Here is a 14,161-nt window from a genome sequence, read left to right on the forward strand (position 1 = left end):
ACATCCCCTGACACTTTTGTAAAAATCAGTCAGTGCCGTCTTCTCTCCTCCGTGTAAGCCGGGTCAGGAGCGTGCTCCTCTGGAGCAGAGCCTCTTCTCAGATGCGGCAACTGAGGTAAAATCCGCTGGCCTTTCCCCGCACCCTTTGGCTGGTGGAGGGAGAGCAGAGGTGCTCAACAGAGACACCCCGGGGTTCCATCACCTCCCTGTGCCTCTTGGTAGAGAAGGGCTTTGGCGTCTTCTCTGAACTGGTGTGAGGATGCTGGAGAGGAAGCGCAGACCTGGACGAACCAGGAGGCTACCAGTACCTCTCTAAAATAAACAACAGCAGAGATATTGTAAGAATAATTTAAAAAGGACCACCGTGCCTCCCTTTTTGAGAACTAGCTGATATTCATGTTCTGCTAATCAGCTTCATATCCTTTTATAGGTGATAAGTACATAACTTCTATGCAAGTTAAAAATTATAAGTAAGTAGGATGTGGTGGCATGCACCTGTCATCTCAGTATTTGGGAGGCTGAGACAGGAGGATCGGAGGCTCAAGGCCAATCTCAGCAATTTAAAGTGGTCCCCAGTAACATAATGAGATCGTGTTTCAAAAAAAATACAATAGGGCTGGGTGTGTAGCTTTGAGGTAGAACACCCCTGGGTTGTAAATATGAACACACACACAATATAGACACCTTTTATATTCCCTTCCACAAAGGTTATGAGCTTTCTTATGCCTGATTTCGCATTTTATGTGTATCCATCTGTAGAAGTGTATGAGCGGGGAAAGCTCCAAAGTGTCAACCAGATAGAAAAAGGAGAAGTTGTGATATATCGATGCAGTGGAATACTTTATGTGGTTATAATTAATGAAGCAGAATTAAAATAATCAGCTTGAATTTTAAAATGATGTAAGAAATCAATAGTAAAATGGCATGCACAGTATTTTGCTTGTAATATAGAATTTTTAAGGTTTGACTCCCAAGTCAGCTGTGGTGGTGCACGCCTGTAATCCCAGCATCCGGGAGGCTGAGACAGGGGGATCGTGGTTCATAGACAGCCTCAGCTACTTAGTGAGGCCCTTGTAACCCAGTGAGCCCCTGTATCAAAATAAAGAATAAAAAATAGGGCTGGGGTGTAGCTCGGAGGTAGAATGCCCCTGGGTTCCATCTCCAGTACTGCAAAATAAAATAAAATAAATAAATAAAGTTCAAATCCCAGAAACATGGTAGGTTGAGACAGGAGGATCACAAATTTGAGGCCAGCCATGACATGTTAATGAGAAACTGTCTCATGAATAAAATAAAAAGAGCCGGGAGTGCAGCACTGTTACAGGTCACCCTGGGGTTCATCCCCACACCTCAGTGTGAGTGAGTGAGTAAATCTATAAATAAGAACCACGAAATTACTTGTGGAACAATAATATAAAATATAATTAAAACCTACATGGGAATCAGGTATATCAGAGTAGCAGCCTTTCATTTTTATACTTTATGTTATGTGCAGATAATGTACAACAACCCAACTCAAACCGGCACAGTAGCACATGCCTGTGATCCCAGCACTTTCTCGACTGTGCCTGGAGGGTTGCAGGTTTGAGATCAGCCCAGACACCTTCTGAGACCCTCAGCAACTCAATGAGACCGTGTTTCAACATAAGAAGTAAAAAGGGCTGGGCACGTAGCTCGGAGGTAGACTGCCCCTGTGTTCAGACCCTGTCGGTTTGATGAATATTGAAGCGTTTCCCATGGAGGACCCTGCGTACCATTCAGTGTCCATTCCCTGCACATGTTCTGTGCTTACATTGATACATATGATTTGCTTTTCGTGTAAGTGATTTTGAAGGCAGTGTGTGCATGCCGAATGAATGGTCTTGGGTTCAGTCTCTAGTACCAGAAAACAAAATTTAAAAAGCAGATTGTGTATGGAGAAGATGAGGGAGAAGAAGAAGGGTGCAGAGATAAGCAAGGGAAGGGGTTCAGCGTTTCCTTGGGGTCACAGTGTGGAAGAGTTCTGGCTGAGCTGTGGTTCTCAAGCCTTAGTGCTTGTGAGAAGCTTTTTAAGTTAGGGCTCACCGGTCCCCATCCCTGCATCCTGTCTCAGTAGGTCTGCAGGGTGGTCCAAGCATCAGCACCTCTAACAAGCCCCCAGGTTGCATAGCAACTGCCGAGGACCCAGGAATCACCGCTCGATTCTCATGCCATCTACCTTTTACTTTAGATTCACCAGCAGCATGGGATCCGGAAACCAAACAGCTGTTTCCAAATTCCTTCTTCTGCCATTGACAGACGACCCAGCGCTGCAGCCGCTCGTCTTCAGCCTGTTCCTGTCCATGTACCTGGTCACCGTCCTGGGGAACCTGCTCATCGTCCTGGCCGTCGGCTCCGACTCCCACCTGCACACCCCCATGTACTTCTTCCTCTGCAACCTGTCCTTCACCGACATCTGTATCAGCAGCACCACCATCCCCAAGATGCTGGTGAGCATCCAGACACAGGACCACAGCATCTCCTACGTGGGCTGCCTCGCCCAGGTCTTCTTTGTCCTGGCCTTTCTCGTCTTGGAAAGCTGTCTGCTCACAGCAATGGCCTATGACCGCTACGTGGCCATCTGCCACCCACTCACGTACACCATCACCATGAGCCCCTGCCGCTGTGTCCTGCTGGCTCTGCTCTCCCTCCTCATCGGCACGGTGAACAGCCTGCTGCATGCCCTGATGGTGCTGCCGGTGTCTTTCTGTGCAGAGCTGGAGATCCCCCACTTCTTCTGTGAACTTTCTCAAGTCATTAAATCTGTCTGTTCTGATACCCTCATCAATAACATTTTGGTTTATTTTTCTTCTGTCCTACTGGGTGGGAGTGCCTTCTCTGGCATCATTTTCTCCTATGTTCGAATCGTCTCTTCTCTCTTGAGAATGCCGTCAACTGGCAGAAAGTACAAAGCCTTTTCCACGTGTGGGTCTCATCTCCTGGTTGTCTGCTTGTTCTACGGGGCAGCTTTTGGGGTGTACATCAGCTCTGCGGTGACCGACTCATCCAGGAAGATGGCGGTGGCTTCCATGATGTACTCTGTGGTCCCTCAGATGCTGAACCCCTTCATCTACAGCCTGAGGAATGAGGATATGAAGGAAGCTTTGAGGAAAATACTTGGCGGGAGATCATTTTTTCAGTGATTGTCATTACGTTATCAGCTAGATTTCGCGAATGTTTTTTCAGAGGTATTATATTTAAATCAGATTTCTATAATGTTTTTTTTTCAGTGTTGTGTTATATATATTTGCAGTAATGGGGATGGATCCCTGGGGCATTCTACCTCTGAGACACACCCCCAGTCCCATTTTTTATTCTTTATTTTGAAAGAGGGTGTCACTAAGTTGTGGAGGGCCTCACTAAGTAGCCGAGGCTCCCTGTGAACCATGATCCTCCTGTCTCAGCCTCCCAAGTTCTGGGATTACAAGTGTGCGCCACCACGCCTGGCCAGTATCCTTATATTTAAAACTGATTTCTAGAATGCGTCTAAGTGACCATGTAGGGCGCTCATGTAAAATGTCTGGATGGGTCTTTGTGAGGAAAATCATTTTTCTATGGAGAAAGAGTCCTATGTAATGGAGGAAATGTTAGGTGTATGAAATAAAAGCAGTGCAGGAGGATATGAAAGCAAGCAGGGGTGTACATCAGCTCTGCACTTCCCGACCCACCTAGGAAAACTGCAGCGGCCTCAGTGCTGTGTCCCGTGGCCCCTCAGATGCACAGCTCCTTCCTCTGCAGCCTGAGGAACAGGGACATGTAGGCGCCCTGAGGAGCCCGTCAGTGGTCAGCTTCTGGGCTATGATGTGTCCTTTGCTTTGGACTTGGGTTTCTAGAGAAGGCCACGATTTCAGCACTCCTGAGGAGGCAGAATGACGGACCCTCTTGTGACTACGTCCCTCTCAAATTATGAGAATATGGTGAAGTGGGACAGGTGAACTTGTCTTGGACCTGGCCAGGTGTTGTGTCCCTCTCAATGGTGTTTGACTCATGATTTCAATTCGCTAAAACCAGGGCATCACAGGAGCGAGCCTGAGTCGGGCGGACTCAGGATCCGTTTCAGAAAAAGGGGCTTGTAGAAGGTTCCAGCGAGGGAAGGCTTGTGCTCTGTCCTGATGGGAACGACTCCGGCACAGGGCGTGGGCAACAATTTGGAGTCTAACTTGAGCAACTCAGCGAGATCTTAAAAAACTTAGATCTTTTTTTCATCATAAGGTTCAGGGTGTAGTAAAGAGGCAAAAATGGCTTCGATATGAATGTATTTGTGCGACGACCAATATGAAATAGACATGAATATTGAGTATCCATACACACACGTATACACATTTGACACAAATACACAAATATACGAATCCATTTATAAATATGCTTTTTATTCAACGTGACCCCAACAGTCTTCAGAAAAATCTGTATGGTACACGTGAAGTTTCATACTGCGTTGAGTCTCATACTGCACTGTTCCCTCAGAGGTGTGGTGCTTTTATTTTTTTATTTTAATTTTTAAATTTTTTATTGGTTCATTATATTCATACATCATATTGGGGTAAAATCTTGTGTGTACATACACGTACACATCACTGATTTATCCCTACCCAATTCCTCAAACTATGGAACCAGCCAAGATGTCCATCAACAGACGAATGGCTTACACAACTGTGGGATGTGTTTTTATTTTCTCTACCTCCCCAACCATTCTTTGAGCTATAGTTCCATTCCTCTCACTTTATAATAAATCTTTTTACCCTACAGTAAATGCCATCTGAGTTTCCTGGTCAGTATTTCTAAACCTTCTGAGAAAAGAACCTGCCAGGTTGACCTTGACACTGTAGAGGGTAGGCAGCCGCTCGGGGCCAGTGGGGTGGTCTCTGTGAGGCAGTTGGACCACAGGAAGTGACCTCACCTCCTCGAGCTGGACATGATGGAACTCGGAACCTGGTAACCGGGCGCCCGGATGCGACCAGCTCAACGGCCAGTAGACACTGGGAAGCCATGTTGAGCTGCTGCCTCCCGACTTGCCGAGGTGCAGGCCTCAAGAAAAAGAGGAGCTGGAGCCTCGTCCAGCTCTGGAGACGTTGGGTCAGACCGCGGCCAGGAAGCCCTTGCAAATTCTCCTGGAGGACCTCAAAAGGGACACGGATCAGTCCAGCACAGGTTCAGTAAAGCCCTCCTACCCTACGCTGCGACCCTCAGCTGGGGATCCTGTGTGTGTGTGTGTGTGTGTGTGTGTGTGTGTGTGTGTGTGTGTGGTGTGTGTTGTATCTATGTTCAGCCAACTCACAGTGACCACATTACCTGAAAAGCCCAACATAAAGAACATTTGCCGGGTGTGGTGGCGCACGCTTGTAATTCCCATGCTTGGGAGGCAGAGACAGAAAGATCACGCAGGTTCAAAGCCAGCCTCGCTGGTTTAAGAATCCCTGTTTCCAAATTAAAAAAAACAATTTTTTAAAATAGGTCTGGGAGTGTAGCCTGGAGGTAGAAGGGCTTCCAGGAACCCTAGTACCACGATAGATAGATAGATAGATAGATAGATAGGAACATTTACATTTTACAGGTTTGGAACTATTTGAGTTTTATAGTTCATTCCAGGATCAGTTAAATGTGGTGAAACTTCAGATTAGAGTGGAGAAGAAACATCAGTAATCAAATTCTGCATGGCAGAAGCAGAAAGAAAGACAGAGGGGAGAGAGAGAGAGAGAGAGAGAGAGAGAGAGAGAGAGAGAGAGAGAGAGAGAGAGAGAATGAACAATCACTGTCTCCAGAGCTGTGACCAAAGCCCTTCTGGTCGTGTTCCACCTCTGAACCTGGCCACATTGTTCACAAGTGTGGCTTTAGGGGATTTTGAAATCTAAATCATAGCATGTAGGCCAATCTTCCCGTGCAGTTTTATGTCAGGGCAGGACAATGGCTCACTCCGCAGTTGCTACTGTTCCAGTGTTTGAACCCAGCCTTCTTTCTCAACACAGGAGGGAAATGGGTCTCCCCCGATGTCACCTGACCACTGCCGGGCGGCAGACCCGGACTTGGTAAAGCTGGAAGAGCAAGTAAACCAGTTAGTGCCTTCCCTGCTTCGTGGGGACCATGATTTTGTCCCCACCTTCCTCAACAACTACGGCAGATATGGCAGCACCCAGCAGGTGCTGAATCTAATTTTTAAAAGGTGAGTGCAACCTCCAGGCTCAGAGAGTGTTGCCCATTCCTGGCTGGTCATGGGAGGTCCCGATCCTCTCTGGCCACAGAGAGTCCTGTGGAAACTGGGGTTCTCAACGCACACGCTTCATCAGTCAATGTCAGGGACAGGAGTGATGAGTCCTGGAAACACAGCCCTGAGAGGAGTGGGCTGCCAGAGCTGGGGCTTCTCTGTGCGACTGACTTTGATCCACGAAGATTTTTCTAGACCAGGGCATTCACTTAGCTGAGGACTGTAGCAGAACACTGTTCCCTTTCATACAGGATGTCCCAGATTCCATCTGGGGGATACCCAACCTGGGTGTAGGCAAACAAGAAACTGCAGGCTGGGAGTCTGGCAACGGCCCCCCTGAAATATCTTGCAATTCACTCAGACATTCGCTTGATGAACATATGAGGCGCCTACTGTGTACAGCACATCTCTGGGCACTTACACCACTCCATGAGACGTCAGGCATATACCTGTCATCAAGCCCTTCCCAAGAGTGAGCCAGTGTATTCAGAGATGTCAGAGTAGGTACAGTCGGAATGATGCCCTCTTGTCTTCCCTTAGATATGGTTACATTGTGCCCTGCTCGAGAAAGTACAGCCAAGAAAATGAAGAACTGAGAGCGTGAGTGCTTGGGGCAATGAGGACGGGTCATGTCTTCAGAGTGGGCCCTGTAGGTTGGGGGGAGGCAAGGACTTGGCTCAGCAGGGCTGGCAAACCCTGGCTCATCCACGTTGGATTGCTGCTGGCAGGCTGAGGTCTGGGCTCCTCCTGCTGCAGGAGAAAGACACAGCGCCATGGGTGGGATGATGAGCACCCAAGGAGCAGAGGAGAGACAGGGGCTCAGAGCTGGTCCCCATGAGAATCCTTTCCCAGCACAGCCCATCCCAGGCAGGCGTGCCCACCTGTCCTCCACCTGGCCATAGAGAGGTGGGGACTCTGCACACAGGGTGCAGGCTGTGCACTTGAGCAGGAAGGTGTCAGCAGGCAAACAGGACCGTGCCTGTCCCAGTGCATATGCGGCTTCAGGATGATATCAGTAGGCAAAGCAGAGGGTCACCAGGGCCCTGTGAATGCTGGGTAGAGTGTCCAAGATCCTGGGGTTGACAATGCAGTGGGGAGGAACACAGACAGACAGACAGGAGACAGTAGGGGGTCAGCTCCCTGGGGGAGGAGGAGAGCTGCTCGCTCATGGGGTGGATGTGAGGATCCTCTGAAGGAGATCTTTGCAGCCCTGCCTGGTGGCCTGGTTACTATGGCAGAGGGCTGGGGATGGCTCGGGAGCCCAGATCCACAGGGGTGCTGTGGAGGCTGTGTGCAGGAGAGCCCTGGCCTCTTGACTGCTGCCTACTTGCCCACAGGGCCATGTATCATATCCTGGAGACCTGGCTGGAACAGTGCCCCAAGGACTTTGATCAGCCTCCTGATTTCTACTGCCTCAGGCAGGTGGAGGCTTATGTGCAGGTCAGCATGCCTGGCTCGGACCTGCAGCACCGTGTCCACCTGCTTCTGTGCCAGCTGACTGGGCTGGAGGCTGTGGAGTCCATTGAGGCTGAGCCTAAGGGTAGGTACCCGTGTCACCGGAGGAAGGGGCGCTGTGGGGCCATGATGAAGAGACTCCACATGGGACATGGGGCTGGATACCTGAACAGCCCTGGCACCCAGCAAAAGTGCCCCTTGGGCTTCTAATTCTCCCTGCTGTGGACGCAGGGCCCGGTCCCCAGGAGAGCAGGTTGTTCTCAGGCAAGAGAAGGGCTCAGGGAAGGTGGTCCTGTGGGATCTTTTTCAGCACTGGAAGCTCAGAGACACTTATCTTCCACCTGTGTCCTGGAGCAAGGGTCGGCTCCTGGGCTTGCTGAGGGCCGAGGTGTGGACCCCACGGCAGCAGCAACAGCTATTCCAGAGACGGACCTCGTCCTGGTACAACTCCCAGAGGTGGAACCAGCACTAGTGCTGGTCCCCAAAGCAGAGTCCGGTCGGCTTTGTCCGGTGGGCATGGAGAAGCCTCGTGTATGGATGGCTCCGCGGGACCTGCTGGTGGAGCTGCTGGTGCTCGTGGTGAGAGGCTGAGCTGGGCAGGAGAAGGGGCGGCCTCTTGTCTTTTATCTTCTGCCCACATCTGCCATTTGCTCCCCAGAGCCCATGTTCCTTCTGAAGCCCAGCAGCACCGCTGCAACCCCTGTGCCCAGGGAGAGTTTCTCAACCTCAAACACTTCAGTGCCCTTGGGCACTGGACGTGTGCCATCACTGCTCAGCAAACAGAGGGACTTTGTCCCCTCCATCAAGGGCCACACTGGCCTCGAGCCTCTAGCCCATGACCTGGAGGCTCCTCCTGACCCGCAGCGTGGGTTGAGCTTGAACCCTGCTGTCCATCACCCCTGGCTGCAAGGCCTGTCTCCCCGGTCCTGCACGCGTCTCATTAAGAGAAGGCACAGACCCAGGGCTGAGGTGGGGTCAGGGGAGCCGCAGCGTGGCTCACAGAGTCCTCTTCTGCAGGAGAGGGCAGCCATTAGGAACACCTGCTTCTCTTCCACCTCGTTTGCACTTGAGAGACATACCATTCAGAGACAAGTGAAATCGAAGGAAAAGGTGCCCAGGTGGGTGTGCCCCCGCCATATCGGCTCTGCATGGACCACTCAGGGAGGCAGGGGCTCACTCCCAGAGGGCAGGGCCACTCGTGGGCAGGGCAGAGGTGTCCATGGTCCCCAGTCTACACATCTGCAGCAGGACACAGATTTCCTGTCTCCCAGATACTGAAGGAGCCACTGAGGGGGAGGGTTTCATGGTTTCTATGGCAAACATGCATTTCCCTATTGGTTGAAATCAACTGCTCCAGACAGCGTGTCTGCAGAACTGCCATGTACTTACTGCTTCAGCACGAAGGCCCTTCCCCTGTGCGGGCGGTTTGAAGTCTTATCTAAAGGAAAACGCCTGTGTCTTCCTACCCCTGCCCACCCTCCTGACTGTCCCCTGCTGCTGCCCTTCCTCAGGGACACCTGCTGGATCCTTCAACAGCTCTGCAGGCACGTCTTTGAGAGAATGTCCCTGAATGCAGAGCTGCTTCCAAGGTCAGGGGCTGGGGGCCGGGAAGGGAGGGCAGGGTGGTGGTATCAGCTCCTCACTGAACGTCCATGTCAAAGACCGCGGTCCTGTCTCTCCTGGACGGAGGGAGAGGGTGTCCAGCCTTCTGACAGGCGTGGGATGTTTGGGAGTCCTCACAGTGGCTGGAGTTTGGGAGCTGGGCTATTGGTGTTGGCACATGGGCAGCCAAGGCTAGAGGTCTCTGCCTTCAGGCTGGGATGGAGAGCCGTCCAACAGAGGGTGGATGGAGGGTGTGGACAGCGCGCTTTCACTTATGACACATGCTGTCCACCTCTTAGAGTGAGTGCAAAGTGTTGTGCTAGGATAGTCCCCGCCAGTTGATTAAAACAGAGTTCACGACTTGCTTACTGTGTCGGGAGGAAGCCAGGAGGGGAATCTTGGTGTGAAGTCCATGTGCGCGGTGCTTCGGCGGAGTGGACCCCTGTTCCTTACATACAAAACTTGAGCCTCACATACATGACCTAAAAGTCTTTCTAGTTGTCTACAAGAAATATCAATGGAGCTCTACTATTTTCAAATCTGCATCTACCTATCAAAACAACCCTTAATGTTGCTAAAAGATGGAGTGAAGTCAGGCACGAAAGTGAACCTAGAAATGGCCAGATACACGAGGAACACAGGGAGGGGTGTTGACATAATGTGTGTTTTTTTTGCAGATCTGGAGCTCCAAAGCTTGCCAACAGGGCTTTACTCCCAGTCCCTGTCTCTGCAGAGAAGATATGATGTGAAAAGTAGTGTAATGAATAATAGTACCATGAACATTTATATTATATATAAGTATTTTCTTAGGTCACTGAACCCATTTTTTATATCCCAAACTGTATTAAAATAAAATATAGGATTAAATGTAGAATTAAAAATATGTTGTTTGATTTTTTTGTAACACACACACACACACACACACACACACACACACACAAACACCAGTGTTGAGTGTTTGGGTTGAGGAGTCTCACACTTGAATGGCTAGGGATATAATGTAATAATTTTCCTCCTGATCTGATATGGCAAAGATATTTGCAAAGATAAAAAATCCTAATAAACACAGTGTGTTGGAAGGTGGGGAATAGAAATTGGATATTTAAATATACAGAAAACGAAAATGAAGTCCATTAACTGGACACTAAAGCTGGGTGGGGTTGCACACATTTGTAATCTAAGCCCTTGGCAGTCGGAGACAAGAGGATTGCTAAATGGGTGAGGTGTGCATGTGTGTCTCCACCATCTTGGATCCCATTAAGATGTATGACTACAATGCACCAATAAAAAATTAAAAAATAAAAATATGCAGTTTGATTTTTTCCATCAAATGTATACACACATATACAGACAGAGGCACACACAGACACACACCATTTTTGAGTGTTTGGGGTTGAAGAAATCTCACCCTCCAATGGCTAAGGGGGGAGTAAAATAATTACCCTTCTGCGGTGAATTGTTTTCAAAGTAAGCAATTTGGCAAAGATAGGAAGATCCTAGCCATCATAGTGGAAGGTGGGAAAGGAAATAGGATATCTAAATATACAGAAAACCAAAATGAAGTCTACTAAGTGGCCAATAAAAAAGGAAAAATGTATGTACAATTTCAAGCAAACATTATTTACTTTTATTGTTCAAGTTTCATTCAAATAAAATAATACAGCAAAGATATTTTAAGTTTCAAATCTCTTACTTCACACGTCTGATTTTTGAGGACTCAACTGAGGAGCACGCCCGCCACATGGCCCAGCGGTCACTCTCCTCGTGTCTTCCCAAAGAGTGAGCTTCAGAATCCTGTGACCATGCACGCATAGTCATGCTGATGGCAGTACTAGTCACAGGAACCAAATGATGGAACCAACCAGGTGTCTACGGTGTGAAGACGATGACCACTGTGGCTCAGGGCAACGCCCCTCTCAGCAGAGCTCCTGACAGAACAGACCCCCTGCACTAAAGCCCACATGTTCAGGGTCTCTGTGGCCCGTGTGTGTGTGTGTAAACATGCTCCCCAGGCCACCAACTCCAAAGATCTCACTTGTTCTTGGATAGGCAGAATAAATATCATCAAAATGACCATTCTGCCAAAAGTGGTCTACAGAATCAATGCAATCCCTATCCAAATACCAATTTCATTCTTTATAGACCTAGATAAATCAGTAATAAGCTTCATAGGGAGAAACAAAGACCCAGAATAGCCAAAGCAACTCTCAGTAACAAGAACCATGCAGGAGACATCACTATTCCTGTCTTCAATCATACTACAGAGCTATAGAAATTAAAACAGCCTGTTATTGGCACAGAAACAGGTAAACAGACCAATGGAACAATACAGAAGATACGGAAACTAACCCGTGCACTTATAGTCAATTGATCTTTGACAAAGGGGCCAAATACATTTGCTGAAGAAAAGATAGTCTTTTCAATGAATGGTGCTGGAAAAACTGGCTCTCCACCTGCAGAAAAATGAAACTAAGTCCTTACCTCTCACCCTGCACAGAAATCAACTTAGGTGAATCAAAGACCTGGAAGTTAGACCTCCATCTAAGAAGCTATTAGAGAAAGGCATAGATTCAACATTCCAACATATAGGCACACATAGAAACTTCCCCAACAAGACCCTCAAAACTCAGGAAACTAAAACAAGAATTAATAAGTGAGATGAAACCAAAGTTTCTGCTCATCAAAGGAAATATCAAACATCTGAAGCAAGAGCCTACAGAATGGGAGATCTTTACCAGCCTTCCCTCTGAAGGAGGTCTAATATCTAGAATATACAAAGAATTTTAAAAACCCTAGAGAAACAAATAACCCAATCACGAAACAGACAACTGGATTGAATAGACATTTCACAAAAGAGGAGATACAAATGGCCAATGGATACATGTAAAAATGTTCAACATCATTAGCCATCAGAGAGATGCAAATCAAAACTACGCTGAGAGTCTAACCCCAATCAGAATGGCAAGCATCAAGAAGCCAAAAAACAATAAATGTTGGTGAGGTTTCAGGGAAATAGGCACTCTTCTCCGTGGTTGTGCCACACATAGAATGGTATCTTAGTGTTTGTGGGTTTGTTTGGAGGCTATCTTCTTCTCAAGCCGAGGTGCCACGTGCCTTCCATCCCAGTATTTGGAAGGCTCAGACAGGAGGATTGCAGGTTCTGGGACAGCCTCAGAAACTTAGTAAGACCCTGTTTCAAAACAAAAAACAAAAAAGGGCTGGGGTGTAGCATGGAGGTAAAATGACCCTGGGTTTTATCCCCAGCACCAGAAAAGGTTATTATTTATATCCACATCAGGATTCCTGAAGACATTAATTAAAAAGAAATAGGTTGTTGACCACAGTAGAACAGGGCTGGAGCCTGTTAGAGAAGCCCCAGGTGTCCTGTGCCCAGGGACCGGGCTGAGGAGAGCCACAGGCAACGCAAAGATCGGATGATGTAACCCAAACTCAGGGCTCAGGGGCTCCACCACCCTCATCCCTCGCTGCTGCAGAAACGGTCTCGAAGGACCTGCTCTCTTGGGATCAGAGGGTGTATAAAGTGCTGCTCTAATGAGGAGCAGTGGACATTGCGCCCCGGGGACACAGAGGTTGCGGGAGTCATCTCGGGGCAGCCCTGATCCCGTCCACTCCTCCCGAGGACTCGCCTGCCACCGTGAGCCTGAGATGCTGAGCAGCGCTCCTGCGGAGTCCACCCAGGTACCTGGAGCCCCTCTGCACATGCGTGCACACGGGACGGTGCCTCTCAGACACTTGTCACTGGGTGCATTTTAATGCCCACGTGTGACATCAGGTTCCCATGCAAGAAACGGCCTCCCTGATCTTTCTCTCTCCTTTCCTAACAACGACTGCTGTTTCCGGAGCCGCTTCCAACAGTTTCATTACTTCTTTCACCTTGCGTTTCTCCTCTATTTTCTCTGTGGTCCCCTAAAAAATGTTTTCTTTTTAAATTTTGGAGAAATGAATAACGGTCCTGCGATGGCTCCTGACAGGCACGGCAGGAACCTTCTGGAAATGTCAGTGCGAGGGTCTCAGACATCAGCAATGTGCTTGGCTTTGCTGTGTTTGTTCATCATGGGACGTCCTGGGAACTTTTATGTTACACATGCACTGACACACACATACATACATTCTAGAAAAGCATACCGTGAATAGAAGAAATGCATATTTATAATATATATAGGTAGATAATAGATAGACGGATAGATAGACAGATGGATAGACACATACATAGATTTTTGTACTGGAGATTGAACTCAGTGGAGTTCTACCTCTGAGCTACCCCCCCAGTCATTTTTAATTTTCTTGAAACAGGGTCTTCCTAGGTTTTGAGGGTCTTATTAAGTTGCTGAGGCTGGCCTCAAACCTCTGATCCTCCTGTTCCAGCGTCCAAAGTCCTGGGGTGACAGGCGTGCACCACCACACCTGGTTTCATGATGTATATATTTAAAAATTGCATATATTCAAAGTGTACCATGTGATGGCTGCATGCATGTGTACAATGAGAAATGACTTTCCCCATAACGTCACCTAGCACTTCGACCCCGTAGTCCCCAGCATAGAAGCACAGCACCCCGGATCCTCATACACTTGACGACGTCTCCCACTCCCAAGCATGTTCTAGAGCCTGGAGCACAGTCAGAGTGTGTGAGCTCCACAGTCCACCCCTGGGGGTGGGATAGGCTGCTGTCCCAGTGCTCAGAGGTAGAATGCCCCTGGGTTTAATCGCTAGTGTCATGCACACTTACACACACACACACACACACACACACAGAGTGCAAAAGGAACCTCTGAGATCTGAGATCTGAGTGATGACTTAGGAATGCCAGCTTTGAGCTATCCAGAAGCATTCAGAGACAGGCTAAGCATCAACGTGTCAGTGAGAAC

The 14,161-nt window shown here is 48.5% G+C and overlaps 1 protein-coding gene across 1 annotated transcript; it reads left to right on the plus strand.

Annotated features, from left to right (window-relative positions):
• Positions 1-2,222: 2,222 nt before the first annotated feature.
• On the plus strand, positions 2,223-3,161 carry LOC308276650 (olfactory receptor 7G2-like; the record flags this gene model as incomplete). Its single annotated transcript, XM_080715474.1, has 1 exon — positions 2,223-3,161. The coding sequence occupies one exon, from the start codon at positions 2,223-2,225 to the stop codon at positions 3,159-3,161; it is 939 nt and encodes a 312-aa protein (XP_080571600.1).
• Positions 3,162-14,161: the final 11,000 nt, after the last annotated feature.

Source organism: Muscardinus avellanarius, assembly GCF_963383645.1.
Source record: "Muscardinus avellanarius genome assembly, chromosome: 18".
Taxonomy (NCBI): Eukaryota; Metazoa; Chordata; class Mammalia; order Rodentia; family Gliridae; genus Muscardinus; species Muscardinus avellanarius.